Genomic DNA, 15653 nt, shown 5'->3' on the forward strand with positions numbered 1-15653 from the left:
AAAAAAAGTTTTGTGTTTTAGAAAGTGTTCAAAATGAGTTCACAGATTATTATTGTACACTTGCCATTACATAATTACATGGTTAAAATTGTACAGAAAAGCAATAAGATGATTCAAAGTGCTTAACATTATGAAAACATTAAAAAGTAGATTGTAGTGGTAAAATGAAGAAAAGAAAAATTAGATTATAGACAACAAAGATTTTACAGTTATTATTAATAATAATAATACATCATCAGACAGACCAAATAAAACATCTGAAATTTAGGTTTAGACCGAAATTTAAGTCATTTATTTAATTACAAAATACATCCACATCAATTTATTTCAAAATAAAACTGCGTGTGTGTCTGATGAATTTTTGGTTAAAACCATCTCGTTTTTCATTCAGTGAAGCTACTCAGAAATTTTACTTAAGTAAAAGTAGCGATTTAAGTCAAATTAAAAAAAGTATAGTGTAGTAAAAATACTCCTAAAAGAAATTTTTTCTAAAGGTTACTCAAGCCAATGTAACTAGTGACGACCCAACTCTGCACGTCATGTAAGATCTTTATTTACATGCTTTCCGGATTCCTGCTGCATAGATACTGAAGGTGAAGGAATTGAGCGGCACTAAACGTGCGAATGCTTTATTTTGAAAAGAAACAGCCGGAAGTGTTGGTCACGGTTAGCTAACTTGACTGTTGGAGGCGATGCAGCGGATCTAAGGCCGACAGAAAGGGAGCCGCTTTTTAAGGAATGCCGTCCGCCGGAATCAATGCTGGGAGACAACTGGAACAGAAATAATATGGTGGAAATTAAAATGATTCACCGAGCTGTGAGAATGCGGAAAAGGCCGGCTCAGACACCAGCTTCCTCAACCCCTGACACCGGACTTTGGTAGCCGCCTGCCGGGTTTGCTAGCCCGTAGTCCTTCAAAATCTCCGCTGGAAAATCACGGAGCTTCTCTGTCTAAAAGCTCAGAGAAAGACAGCCGACCGAGTTAATTCCCCTCGTTTGACCTAGAGCTCTAACGTGAGTAAATCTGACCGCTGGAGTCAAGCTAGTAGCATCCTCTGGAGTCGGATGGACCTGCGGCTCTCGCAGCATCACCGCCCGATAATCCTTCCAGCCCGCCCTGCCGCACCGGAGCGTTGAGTAAATCCCCGAGAAGCGGCTTTAAGATGTCCGGAAACGTCCCGTTCTCTGCGCTTCTAGGGGCCGCGCACACATTTCACCAATGCCGAATAATGTAATGACCGTCCGGAGCGTACACCATCATGCGTATGGCTGGCCGTGTCCGCCTCCATCCCTGCGGATGACACTCGCACGGACAGCGGGGGTTCAGAACAAACAGCGCCGAGACGGACGCGCCGTTGCCGGGTAGCGCTTAGGGACTTGACGTGAGCTCTCACACACACACAAAACAAACAAACAAAAAACAGACACCAATGATATCTCATAAGGTTTTGGTCGCAATAATCTTCCTGAACGTGTACATAGGGGTGCAGTCTGTGTTTTATCTGTTCGGCGGCGTCCTTTTGACGGTTCTGTTCGCCATGGCTTTTTTAAACGGACCGAGGCTGCTGGACTGGGCCAGCTCCCCGCCACATCTCCAGTTCAATAAATACGTCCTGACTGGATACCGGCCCATCTCCTCCGTGCAGGACTGCGTCAGGAGCCTGTTTTACCTCCACAATGAACTTGGGAACATTTACACACACGGTGAGTAAAGAAAAGATAAATAAAAATACAAAATTAATCCACATGATGTGCTTTTGTACAGGTGAGGTTGAGGATGAACCCTCTGGTTGAAAAATGGACCTGCAGGGCCACAGAGAGCTCCAGGAAAAAGTCCCAGGGGAGCATTTAACTCACAATAATGATATGCAATTATGGAAGAACCTTGCTATACAGATGATTTTATGGAAGAGGGTTGAAGAAATTGAAAGAAAAGCAATTTAGACTTATTTTCTCTGATCACAAGTTTGAATTCTAAGAATAAAGTTTAAATTCTGAGATTTAAGTGAATTTTAAGAATTGTGTCTGAATTCTGAGGTTGAGATAAAATTCTGACATTAATGTCTGAATTTTAAGAAAATTAACCAGAATTATGGCAAAAAAAAAACAAACAAACAAAAAAAAACAGTCATAATTCTAAGGTGAAAGTTCAAATCCTGACCTTGATGTCAGAATTCTGGGGGGAAAAGTTTTAATTCTGAGATTGAAGTCAGAATTCTGGGATTAAAGTCCGAATTTTGATCCAAATCTTGAGAGGAAAAAAAGACAGAACTCTGAGATGAAGTTCTGAATTCTGAGAATAAAATCAAAATTCTTGGACCAAAGTCTGATTTCTCACATTATGCCTTGACTTCTAAGAAATGGATCTGAATTCTGAGATTGAAGCTAATTTCTGACATTAGAAAAGTGTGAATTCAAGAAATATGTCTTAATTATGAAATTAAAATCAGAATTCTGAAATTAAGGTCCAAATTTTGACCTAAATCCTGAGGGAAAAAATGATCTGAATTCTGTGAACAAAAAGTTTCACTTCTGAGAAAAAATGTCAGAATTCTGACATCAAAGTCCAAATTCTGAAAGGTGTGAATTGTAAGAATAAAGTCTCATGATGGGATTATGAAAAAAAAAAAAGAAAAAGTATGAATTCTGGTATCAAATTCTGACACCAACGTCAGAATTCTGAAGGAAAAAAAGCAGAATTTTGAGATGAAAGTCCGAATTCTGAGAAATAAATAAAAATTCAGAGAAGAAATTTCAGAAGTCAGAGATTAAAGTCTCCAAATTTAAGCAGAAACTTTAATCTCCCATCTTTTAATTCCAATCTTTTCTTTTCTTCAAAAAAAATATGGGCATTCTTTTTTTTATTTGTGGCCCTAATTGTCTTCCATATGATTTATTTCTGTCTGCTTGTGTTGTGTTTTTGTTTTTACTATGGCAGCAAAGCAGATATGCAAATGTAGTCAACGTTCAGTGACATGTTGCAAAAATTCCCCACCTTGTTCGAGGCCGGCGCCATGAATATTTAATATTGTTATAAAGACGCCGTCATGCGTGCAACCATTTTAGTGACTTAGATTTGCTTTGAAGCGACAAACTGAAACTATTTTATGCAGTGAATTGATGACATTTTTGTAAAGTTTGTACTTTTACACATATTATTTTACTTGGAAGCTAGATAAAGTTTATAGGATTATTTGAGATTGTTGCATCCTTTGCCTAACAGATATTAAAGCCCTTGAACTTAAGAATAAATATAAAACTAAATCAATGGCTCAACACTTGTTTAAATACAGATTATATTTAGAAAACTTAAACCTTTTCAGTAACTTATACTAACAAAATAATAGTTACAAAAAATACAGTTACATAAATAAAAATTTAAGTGCAAAACAGGATAAATGATAAATAAATGTAAGGATAAAATGTATTTTTTGATAATGTTTAATGCTCTATTAATACATATTTTAAAATGTGTTTTTAATTCTGGCAGTTTTGGCATCTTATGAAGCATTTTATGTGTCATTGAATCACATTTTAAGGATTTAACTACATCGAAAAAGATTCTCCATGCTGCTTTTTGCCAGAGAACATAAATCATTTTTATTATTTTTTGAAATTAGTCCTGCAAATGTACGACATTGTTTACCATGCTATTTAGTTTCAGTTTAGTAAATACGTCTTGTTGCAGTATAATATTTATGAGGGAACATGCAGATTTATTTCCTGCCTCTCATAATAAGAGGAAAGTAAAAAAATATAGAATTTTTTAAAAATCTGTTTGTTATAAAAAGTTTAACTTGCTGTTGAAATGAAACAGTTTGTGAAAATTACCTGGAGTGGATTTTTACATAAAGTCCAACACTGCAAAAATAAAAAATCTTACCAAGTGTATTTTGTCTGTGTAGATATTTTAGGACAATTAAAATAAGACAAAACTAACCTAAAAGTAACTTTTCAGCAAGAAATAAGAGCTTGATTTAAGTATTTATTAATGTCTTAATATTGATGAAAAGCTCCTGTTCCTTTGGAAAATTAATTCATTTATAACAAAACATTTTCCCATGTTTTTAGTAAAATAATCCAACACATTCTCACACCCGACTCGTCATATATTGACGAGTTGGGACGCCGTCTGACCATGCGTCACATATTGACGCGAAGGGTATACCCTTCGCGTCAATATGTGACGACAAACGGGAGTTCCTTCACCGTAAAATTTTGATTTATTTTGACGATTTTGGAAGGTCGCATGTTTTACATGGATTATTTACGCGAATGGTCCTCGCAAACACTGCCGACACTTCAAAACCCAAAAATTGGTTAGGTTTAGGGCAAAAATTACGGTAAGGCATCAGGTAAAACCCTTCGCGTCACATATTGACACGAAAGGGGTACCCCTCGCGTCAATATGTGACGAGGACGGAAGTCCCATGCGTCAATATATGACGAGTTGGGAGTGAGAGTGGGTTGAATAATCTGCCAATGGAACATGTACTTTTTACTCAATATTAAGGAATTATGGACTTAAAACAAATTACTATATCTTGCAGAGAAATTAGTTGTAAGTTAGTTTTCTCTTATTTCAAGTGTATTAAGATATTTGCAGTAGAAGCTGGACCCAAAATACTTGGTAAGATTTAGTTTTTGCAGTGTAAATGTCAGTTACACAATACGCTCTTCTTTTTTTAGTTTAATTTCAGTAATGTGTTAATCTCTGCAGCCGTGTCTCATCTTTTTGTCCATCTGTTTATAGTTCTCAGTGTCGCGCCATAAGGAGCCAATAACGCGGCTCTTAAGCAGCGTCTCTTGTCGTTTTCCCATCAGCTCATCATCTCCGCGCTCGCCGGCTTAAACTGAACCAGCTTCCTGACTCTGAAGGTCATCAGCTCGTGGCGTTCCGGCGTCACAGATTAAACGGCGGCTGTATCATAAAGACACGCCTCGTCCGCACTAATCACAGAGCATTCGCGGCCTGGAGGTTTCTAACTAGCTGCCCTGCATGCAAACTGGAAACCTCCTGCCCTCGGCTCGGGTCGCAGACACGTTTCATGCTGCAGGCGTTCAAAGAGTTCCTCCTCGCGCCGTCCACGCCTGAGTTCGGTTGCTCCGGCGAAGCGGAGGGGGAGGGGAGGGGATAACGCACCTAAAATAGATGTTACAGTGGCCGGCGTTCACTGTATCACCTGCTCAGGACGAATGCCTCGACTTTGAAAAGGGCAGAGTGAGCACAAACAGAGAGAAGCAGGTGGGACTCTGCCTTGCAAAGCTATTCAAACCACTTTATTTACATTTAGTCACATGACAGCCACAAGCTTCGGTGGATTTCTCAGAGATTTTGGGCCTGTTTACAATAAGCAATACAAACCTGGAGTCTTTAATCTGGTTCTTTTGCAGAAAACTAGCAATTTTCTGAAGGAACATTTTATTTACAAAGTCTTCATAATTCATTTTATATGTTTTTGTTTATTTGTTGTGGATTTTTAAAATGTCTTCCAGCTCCACTGTTAAATGTTCATTAGAATTTAATAGAGTCCATCTGTGTGTAATTTAATGTCAGCAGTGGTGGTAACTCTAAAGCACTAATTATAAATGTTTGTTCTGCTAAGGCTAAAGTGCTATACTAGCATAGAAAGCTAGTGGAAGCTAATGCTAACCATGTTCACACCCACCAAGTGTCAGTGGCTTCTAGTACCTCACACATTTTTCTATATATCTACACCTTATTTGTTCATTTCTTCTATAATTGCCACTTGCTCAGTCAAGTTTCTTAAAAAAACAACAACTTCTGTACAGGAAATGGAATTGCTGCATAAACACACTTCAAAATAAGAGCACGAATATAAACATGTAGCTACTTGAAGAATTCTTATCAGTCGACAACCTAAACATCAACGCAAATGTCAAACTTTGTTTAACCGAAAGTTTACAAAGTAATTTAGCGCTATGGAAGCTAAGTGTGCTAAATGGTTTCAAAACTAGCAAAAATGCTAAAAGATTAGCTTTACTATTAGTTCATTAGTGGATTAACAGAAGTATTCCCACCACAAAACGTCAGTAAGTCTGTAGAATGGTGAAAGATGGTGGTGGCAGCATCATGCTGTGAGGAAACTGGTAGAAAACCTATTAGAGACTGAGAAATACTTCATTCTTGACCTTAAGCATGCAGCTAAAGCTACAATTGGAGGGGTTGGTTTGAGGAAAATAGCCTAGTCAAAGTCTAAACATAAATCCAATGGATTATCAATAATTTTTAAAATTATTGTTCAAAGACATTTTCCATCCAATTTTGTTGCTTTTGAGACGTTACATAAACAACACTTTTTGTTGACTTATCATAAAAAATCTCTGTAAAATAAATAGATTCTGACTGTTATATGTAACAACACTTCTCTGTACATTTGTTTTCTCACAAAGTTTTCATTTCAAATTCAACCAAAATATGTCAGAAATTGCTTAAATGTCCTCTGAGAATCCAGGTGCAGTTGTAATATTTATTTGTATTTTAGCCCATGTTTCAGGGTCTTTTTCTGCCAACCTGTGTAAGTAGCAGAATCGCCTGTGGCTGCGATAGAATGAGCTCTCCTTGTTTTTCCCTCAGGAGGGAGCACCGATAAATACGTTTCCCTCTTCGGCTCTTCTTGCTGCTGTGTGCATTCGCTCAGCAGATCCCGAATCGTTCCTGTTTGCTTCCAGAAACAGCATCCCAAAGTCCTGAGCCAGATAATCCATCACAGCAAACATGACACCTTAATTTGGTTTTGTCAGAGCTGCTGTGTTTGTTTTGAGTGGATTCTTCTGCTGCCACATTTCACCACCTTCGTAAAACATACAGCAGGATTTTGTTCTTGAGAAGGTATTTGTTTAAGTACGGTTGGATTAATCTTTTGTTGAAATAATAAACAACTAAGTTAGTAACAGATTAATCATTAACTGAAGTATTCAGACTAACAAAAAATTTATTTCCTGAAAAAAACATATTCAAAGCAGTAATTAAGCAAAATAACATGCAAAAAAAAAAAAAGTTTCTTACATTTAAGATTAAAACATCTTCATCATGTTTAGCCAAAATGTTCAGTTTTAGCTTCACCCATTTCAGATTTACTAAATGAATGACAAGTTATGAAATGTTCATTTTCTTAATTAAAAGAGAAACCGAATTATTTGTTTACTGCCATCTTTTAATGAATATCCAATATTGTTTAAATGAATCCCAATTTTAAAAAAAACAACTGATTAATCCATAAATCGTCAGAATAATCTGCAGATTAATCAGTTACTAAATTATAGTCGTAGCCCTACTTCCTTTGTTGATGTTTCAACTAAAGATTATTTTAGTTATCAATTATTCAAACAATTAATCGGATAAAAAATTGGCTCAGATTTTTTGAATTTAAGCATCTAAATCTTTTTTTCTAAATGTAAATGTATTTTCTTTTATTAGAAATACATTAAAATATACAGATAAATAAATAATTACTGCAATTCCGTATTTTAAATGAAAAACATTTTATTGCAAAAGCATTCATGGTTATTTGTACATTAATTGATCATTTTTTTGCATTAGCTCATTGCTAAAGGTGCTTAATAAAAGATTTTCTTTTACAAAACATGTTTGTTTTTTTTCACTCATTTGGAAACGTATGTATTTCTTGTACAACTTTTGTTGTTCTTCCATCAAATAGCATTTTTTAACATCAGTCAGCGATTAATCGAGTACTAAATTAGTTTAAAAAAATCGATTAATCATAATGAATCGGATTAATCGTTTTCAGCCCCAGCTACTAGTATTATGTTGATCTGAGCTTTCCTATAACCTGTTTCTTTTTTTCCAGGCATCCCTTTGGTTTGCTTCCTGGTGCTGCTCCCGCTCAACATCCCCTGGTCTCAGATCAGCGTCACCTGGCTGGGCGTGGTCCACTTCCTGGCCTGCCTGTCGCCCCAGCTGGGCTCCGTGGTCTACCACCTGTTCATGAACCACGAGGGCGGGGAGCCCGTCTACCACACCCTGCTGAAGCTGGACGTCTGTGGAATCTGCATGATCAACACGCTGGGTAAGCCTCCGCCCAGCCGTTTCATCAGCTGGCGTTCTTTTATTGCTGCTGTGTTTGCTTTCAGGGTGTAATGTTGCTTTATTGACTCCTGATGACTTACCTTGCTGCTGTTTGCTGTGATTCCACTGCATTCAGCCGGAGCTTGTAGAAGCCAGTAGCCAACGTCTTGGATGATTAGTGATCTCTGTATTATCATGTTGTGATAAAACTGAGTGGTTTATTAATGTATTTTTTATGCGTGTGTACACGCCGGAAAATGGGAATCGATTCCTATGCTTTACATGTGCCGATTCCAATGCATTAATAATTCATGTCTGAAAGCTTTATTGTTTAAAATTGCTGAGCGCAGATATAAAATGTGGATCACGTTTGAACTCGATAACAGTAAAACAAAAGTACTTAACTGCATTTTTTCTAATTAAATTGTAAGACTTTGGATAAATGGATATTAGTTTATAAGTGGTAAAAGGACTGAGCTTACAGTTACACTGACTTAAAGTTTTATCTCAATATTTTGAGGTACTGTTGTGATGATAAAAGTGAAGATAAGAATTATTTACTCCTTTTTTTAGGTACCGTAATTTCCGGACTATAGAGCGCACCTGATTATAAGCCGCACCCCCAACATTTTTAAAGGAAACACATTTTGTACATACATAAGCCGCATGTTCCTACATTGAAACATGAGATATTTACAAAGAAAGACGGTACACAGAAAGTGTTTTTAAAGTTTTAATAATATGCTGTAGCTTTTCTTTCTGAACAGCAGCAATATAGCAAAACAACACTAACATGGCTGGTTTAAATAACATACGGTTAAAAGTCACGGAGAGCCGTCATCCTCTTCCTGCTGTGCACTGAAACCATGGAAGTCTTCTTCCTCAGTGTCTGTTTCTTCTTTATCGGCCAGCTCGATTGCTTTTAACTTGAAAGCTGCATCATATGCATTTCTTCTTGCATTCTCCATGACGAGGGTCTGTTCAAGCTAATTTTATTCATGCACAAAGCACGATGTTACATTAGTCTTCCTCTACAGATATATTCCAGCTGTCTCACGCTTACCTTTTCTGCTCCAGCGCCCCTACTGGCCGTTAGAAAAAATTCAGAAATAAGCCGCATCGTTGTATAAACCGCTGGGTCGAAAGCGAGAGACAAAAGTCGTGGCTTATAGTCCGGAAATTACGGTAACTGTATGGCTGGGACTGTGTGTCGCAGCAATTATAGCCCCACAAACACAAATACTGCTCTTGAAAAACATTCCCATTTGAAACGCGCTTCTTTGGGGCACCAATCACATAAAGAAGCTTAATTTATATCATTAAACTGCACACAGCAACTGCATTTAATCATGTTTTCCAATTCATTGAAATCTATTGATGCTTTGGTAAAATACCAACAAAACATTCACACCTTCTCTAAAGAACCCGACTCTAGACCAATGAGTTAGTTTGTCCAGAGCGCTTGGTGTGAATGCACCTTGAAAAAATACAACTGTTCTTATTATTTCTCTGTTTTTACACTGAACTTAAATAAATTACAAGATGCTGTATTTCCCACTCTTTTGCACTCCAGGATCTGTAGTTTGTAAAATATTTACTCCACCCAGTGACCTTTACTATGCTGGATATCACTCCTGACTTTACTAGTGGATGGCTGAGATTCTAAAATACTTGGACGGTACCATGAACCCGAGTATTCTCAGGGGAAGACAGCCGTCCGTGAATATCTAAAATCCGAATACTAGAGACGTCCTCTAAAAACACTTTTAATAGTTTAAACACCAAATATACCTAAAAGAGCATTTTTTATGCAAAATTCTCACTTTGCATGTTTTTGTGTTTCTATTGGGTTCTCAAGTGTTTTTTTGTGTGTTTTTTTTGACAATAACTTCTTTTTTTTTGGTGTCTGGAAAATGAGTCGTTTCAATGATTGTTGAGTCACATTCAACGAGTACTGTACCGTTACCTAGCAACCCAAGCTGGTTTTACTGCTGTATGCGCTGCACAATGGCTGCTGGAACATAAGTTTTGTTTTAATGTTGACTTGCCATCGAGAAACTACTTTATGTATTCTAGTTGGTTGTATAGGAGGCTCCACTTCTGCTTTTCAAAGTTGTGTAATTGCAGCTATGTAAGGTATGTGTAAACGTTGAGTTGGGGGATCGAGGCCAGCAGCATCTTATTTAGATTTAAAGTGACATCATGCTGTAAATCAGCTCATTCTGAACTGACTAGGCTAACATCTTAGTATCTCAGAACAGTTTTCTGCAAAGAAATGTAATGAATATGATTTGATTAGACCATAATCTGATCCTAACCTGTTCAGTTAAGCATCACCTTTACAACAAGCTTATTCTTCATTCAATGAAGTTACTCTCAGTAGGCAGAGTGTCTAGAAATTTTATTCAAGGTTGAATAGCAATAAAGTTACTCAAATAAATGTAACTAGTTCTTCCCCACCTTTGTGACTTGGTTGGTCTTCCCTCCTCAGGGGCGCTCCCGATCGTCTACATCACGCTGTGGTGCTACCCCTTCATCCGCACCGTGTCGCTGCTCGTCTACATCCTGCTGTCCACACACGCCATCTACTGCGCAGTCACGGCCCGCAGCAGCGTGCGCCGGCTGCGCTCCTTCGCCTGGCAGGCCGTGTTCCGCTTCTCCTTCTTCCTGCTGCGCGGCGTCGGCGTGGGCAGCGGCAGCCCCACCTCGCTACGCCACTTCCTCATGATGGACGCGTTGGCCGTGCTGGGCGGGATCATCAACATCACACGCATCCCGGAGCGCTTCCGGCCGGGCCTCTTCGACTACTGGTGCAACAGCCACCAGATCATGCATGTACTGGTGGTGGGCTCCATCCTTTACCTCCACTGGGGCGTCCTGGACGACCTGCTGTGGATCAACAGCTACATCTGTCCCTCTGAATGACCCCAGCCCCCCGTCCTCTGGGACAGGAAGTGAAAGGACCTCTGAGGGGGCTGAGCGTCTCTGCATGTGTTAAACTCAGAATGTTTATATCTTCATCCATCCTAGACGTTTCTGCGGAGGCAGAGAGAAGAAGTAAGATGCACAGAAATGTGGACAAAACCACACAAACACTTCAGACACAGAGAAGTAGAAACATTTAAACAGTAAAATGAACATCAACACTACTGTGCACAAGTCTTGTTGTCCCTCATTTATCTGTATTTTGGTTCCAAGCAGACAGATAAGTATTTTTTCTTCAGATTTTTGCTGCTTTTTCACATCACTGTTGATCTTTAATCTTTAAAGCACGTGTGTCAAAGCCAAGGCCCGTGGGCCAAATCCGGGCCGTCATATCTTTTCATGTGGCCTAAATATTATTTTTATCAATCAAATCACAGCATTTCTTATCAGTATGTTACCAAATTATAAATATGTCACAAGATATCAATATTATTTTACTTTACAAAGTTTATATTGAATGCAGAAAAGTTATTTATTAATATTTTAGTAGTTTGTTGATGATTTTCTGGCATAGCCGGTCCTTTGAGAACGTTCACGATTCGTTGAAATGAGTTTGACATTCGAGCTTTAAAAGATGAAAAGGAAAATCTGACTATTTGGAATCACATTTAAAGAAATGAGGGGTGGTTTAAAACTTTTGCACAGTCAAAAAGTAGGTGAATCTGAGTGAAGTTGGCAGCCGCCTGACTTCTTCAAACTAAACGAAGTTGGTTTCAAACATTTGTGCAGCAAAAAACTTTGTGCCACTATTGTTTTAAATTTGAAAGAATAATAATAAATTAATAAATGTTTCTGTAGGTCATCAAAGGTCAACCAACCTGTCCAGATTTTAAAAATCAAGCAAATTTGGTGTCAATTAATTGTGCTGTGTTTGTGCAGCAACATTTCATGTTTGTGCCGCTACGATTTCTATGATTGATAACAAGTTGCTTGTGCAGCTGACATTTGTTTGATTTTGTAGATATGAACTTGACATCTGATGTCCTCTGGAAACATCAATATGCGTAAAATAGCAGCGGCACAAACAAAACTTTTTGCAGCACAAACGTAGCACAGTTGATTGGCACTATATTTCATTTGATTATTTTGGTCTTAGTCCACTTTGATATTTGTGCAGCAAATGTTTTGTCTTTCTATAATTTCTAAGATTTAGACAAAATTTGTGCTGCTAAAATATTTGTAGTGCAGCTGATTGACACAGAATTTTTTTGATTTTGTAAATATGGATTTACCGGTTGACCTTTGACCTCTGGAAACATTTACTAATATCTTTAAAATCGTAGCGGCACAAAAAAAAAATCAGCACAAACGTAGCACAGTTGATTTACGCCTTATTTTGTTTGATTATCTTGGTGTCAATTTTGGTTTTCTTCATTTATGCAGCTATTTATTGTAGCATTTATGCTACAATTTTTAAGATATTGACGGGTCATCAAAGGTCAACCAGCCAGTCCAAATTTACAAAACTAAGCAAAATATGGTTTTAATCAACTGTGCTATGTTTGTGCAGCAAAAAATTTAATTTGTGCTGCTGTAATTTCTAAAATTAAGAAAAGAGAATTTGTTTAATGCCAAATTTGCTTGATTTTGTAGATATGGACTGGCTGGTTGACCTTTGATGACCTCTGGAAACATTAATAAATTTAAAATGATAGCGCCGCAAACAAACATTTTGCTGCACAAAGGTTTGACACAAATTTAGTTTAATTTGAAGGAGATGTGGGAGCCAGCTGAACTCAGGTAGTCAGAGATGATATCTTTAATATCCGACGGTTGCTCTCAGATGTCACTGTTGCTACCTATGCAGCACATCCATATCTCAACCCATCAGCATCGCAGCACACAGTCGGACTCCCTCGTTTTATGTATTTCTTTGTGCTAAGCGTCACGATGGGGTCGCCGCAGGATTCCCTCTCTAAGTTTCTCTGTTTATTTTCTGGTTTTCTGCTCGTTTCCGTCCAAACGAAGACAAAACGCGAGTGAGGACTTCATTCCTGATTCACACAGCAGCAATATCTGATTTTTTTGGGCCGTATCTCGGGGCCATTTAAATTCAGGAATTATTCATGAGTTTACAAATTTGTTTCACATTTTATCACATCCTGACCACAGATTTCAATGTGTTTTAGTGGGATTTTATGTCATTAACCAGGAAAAACGTGTCATTTTGAAAATGATTCAGGATTAAAATCTGTGTTTGTATAAATCCCCCTTTGCTCTCTCCCTCATCATGCTGCCTCCGCCATGTTTTATAATGATGAAGGTTTGTTTTGAGGCCAAAAAGGCTCTATGATCTATGAACACAAATACAACAGATTGATTCTCTGTAGTTGCTACATTCCCATCCTTCCTTCTAGAGGAATAATGCCCAGTCTTATTATTTTAGGTATTTATAAAATTTATTCACAAATTTTCTATGAAGTTTCCTCAGATTAGATAAAAAATGGGAGGACTCTGTTTACTAAAGGGACAGAAAAGAAAACGTTTGGGGTATTTGAGTAAAAGGGGGTGAATATAAATGCACGCCACACCTTTCAGATTTCTATAAAATGCATATTTTTCCCTCCACCTCATAGCTTTGAGTTGGTATCTCACATAAAACCCAAATAAAGCACATTGAAGTTTGTGGTTGTAAAAGGATTTGAACACTTTTTTCTGTTTTTATTTTTGCACAGTTATTTATTTAACCTCAGGTTTTAAAATGACTTTCGATACTCTGTTTACCTTTTGAATTTGGACGTTTACGTGCCAACCAAAAGCGCTTAAATGAAAAGATGGCAGTTAATAATTTGCCAAAAGTGCAGAATGTTTTTTATTTATTACTGTTTTTATTTGGATTTTATTTATGTGAAAGTAAATTTATTGATTTATGTTGCTAATTATATGAAAAATGTCTCTATACTGCTGTAGGTCCATGTTTACATTTAGTCTTAATTTCATTTCTGCCACTTCAATGGCACATAATTACCACTTTATGTTTTAGTGTAAATGCACACCAGCCATGTTTTATGATGACTTGCGCTTTCTATTGGAACTGAAAACGGTAATTTTATTCAGCGTTAATGTGTTTATAATTTGCATATTCTTCCAGTCGATCTGCTGTAAGCAGGAATGAACATCCTCACCCTCGGCTCTTTCAAAACGTGCAGCGGCGCTGGTTTAATGCGACGGGGTGTTAGTGCCAGACTCAGAGAAAAAATAAATAAAATTACAAGACAACTTTTTTTTTTACAAGAATAAAGTCATACTACTATGAGAATAAAGTTGCAATAATGTGACAATAAAGTCGTAAAATTACTATTCTCATAGGACAACTTTATTCTTTAATTATTTTGATTTTATTCTCGCAATATTACAAATTTCTTCTCGTACGCCTTTGTTCTCATAATGTTACAACTTTTTTCTTGTAATTTTATTTCTTTATTTTCTCAGCATATCCCTTATACTCCGTCAGAATCTAATCTGTGTTTTTGGTTTAATCATTTAGCCGTTTAATCCCAAATTTTCGTGCTGCTGCGTTTCGCCCCAGACGTCTGTCAGTAGGCGGCAGACTTCGCCTCGGTCCCTCGCCAGCCGCTCTCCGTCTCTCCGGGTCGGGTTCAGCCAGCCGCCTGCTTCCCCTGTCGGCTCTGACTCAGAGGTGAGAGAAGGATTTCCCAGTCATTAGTCACACACGCTAACTGCAGAGCGCGACGCCACCCGCTTCCTTTACGCCCTGAAAAATTCAGCCAGACTACTTCTGCTAGCCTGATAGTGGTTATTACCTGCTGTAAGTAGAGTTTGTGATGTAAATGCAGAAACTAATGTATTTTGGCAATTGAATGAAACTAAAACTTTGCATGAACGTAGCTCTGAAACAGACACTGATGTCTCATAGTGTTAGCCAATCATCCAATCATCGTATTTCAGTCTCTCCTGGATGTTACTGCACTGATCGCTCATCTCCAAAGGGCTCTGGATTGGAAGGAAACACATGTTAAGATCATAAAAGATGATGTAAATACATGTAGATTAATCGAGCAAACAGTGCAGGAAGGAAGCGGGTTAATCCAGAAGCAGATGAGGCTTCACTGCTGTGCTTCAAATATCAAAAACGTTTCGCTTAGCTGTGTTCATATATATGTAAAGAACAGAAAAGATCCTGAAATTTGTCTCAATGCTAAATGTAGAGCTGCTTTCAAAGTGTAACCACATTTTTAGACTCAAGACATACATTAATGACCTCCCTGGTGGGCCAGTGGATACCTCCTGACTTTCACCGGTCAATCTATGCATTATCAGCCGAAGGATGCGCCGATCAGGGTGCCGCAACCCGAACCGGGGCTCCGCCCACCAGCGTTAGTCCAGTCTGCTTGCTCTGTGAACCTTGTAACAAGAAGAAGGGAAACCTTTGGTGGGAAGGCTTGTGTTTGTTTATTTTGTCTGAATGTTAAATGGAGAGAAAAAAAGTAAAACATGACTAACAAAACACGTTTTTTTAAACAACACAGGTGCCGGATAGCCTGTTTAACAACCTGTTTATAATGAATTGTCTGTATTGTTAAAAGCTGATTATTATTATATCTGTAATTCTGTGGATCCAAACTTTGACACTGGTCTGCAGAGCTGTGCAAAAGTC

The 15653-nt window shown here is 37.9% G+C and overlaps 1 protein-coding gene across 2 annotated transcripts; it reads left to right on the top strand.

The window, feature by feature from the left end:
• The first annotated feature begins 551 nt into the window (after nt 1-551).
• On the top strand, nt 552-11199 carry paqr4a (progestin and adipoQ receptor family member IVa). 2 transcript variants are annotated; one of them, XM_044100246.1, is made up of 4 exons: nt 553-1382; nt 1483-1704; nt 7833-8051; nt 10542-11199. In XM_044100246.1, the coding sequence occupies exons 2-4, from the start codon at nt 1539-1541 to the stop codon at nt 10973-10975; spliced, it is 819 nt and encodes a 272-aa protein (XP_043956181.1). In that variant the 5' UTR covers nt 553-1382; nt 1483-1538; the 3' UTR covers nt 10976-11199. The 2 variants fall into 2 exon arrangements, with proteins under 2 accessions (XP_043956180.1, XP_043956181.1); XM_044100245.1 differs by having other exon boundaries at nt 552-1704.
• The last annotated feature ends 4454 nt before the right edge of the window (nt 11200-15653 follow it).

The sequence above is a fragment of the Gambusia affinis genome, linkage group LG19 (assembly GCF_019740435.1).
Source record: "Gambusia affinis linkage group LG19, SWU_Gaff_1.0, whole genome shotgun sequence".
NCBI classification, from domain to species: domain Eukaryota; kingdom Metazoa; phylum Chordata; class Actinopteri; order Cyprinodontiformes; family Poeciliidae; genus Gambusia; species Gambusia affinis.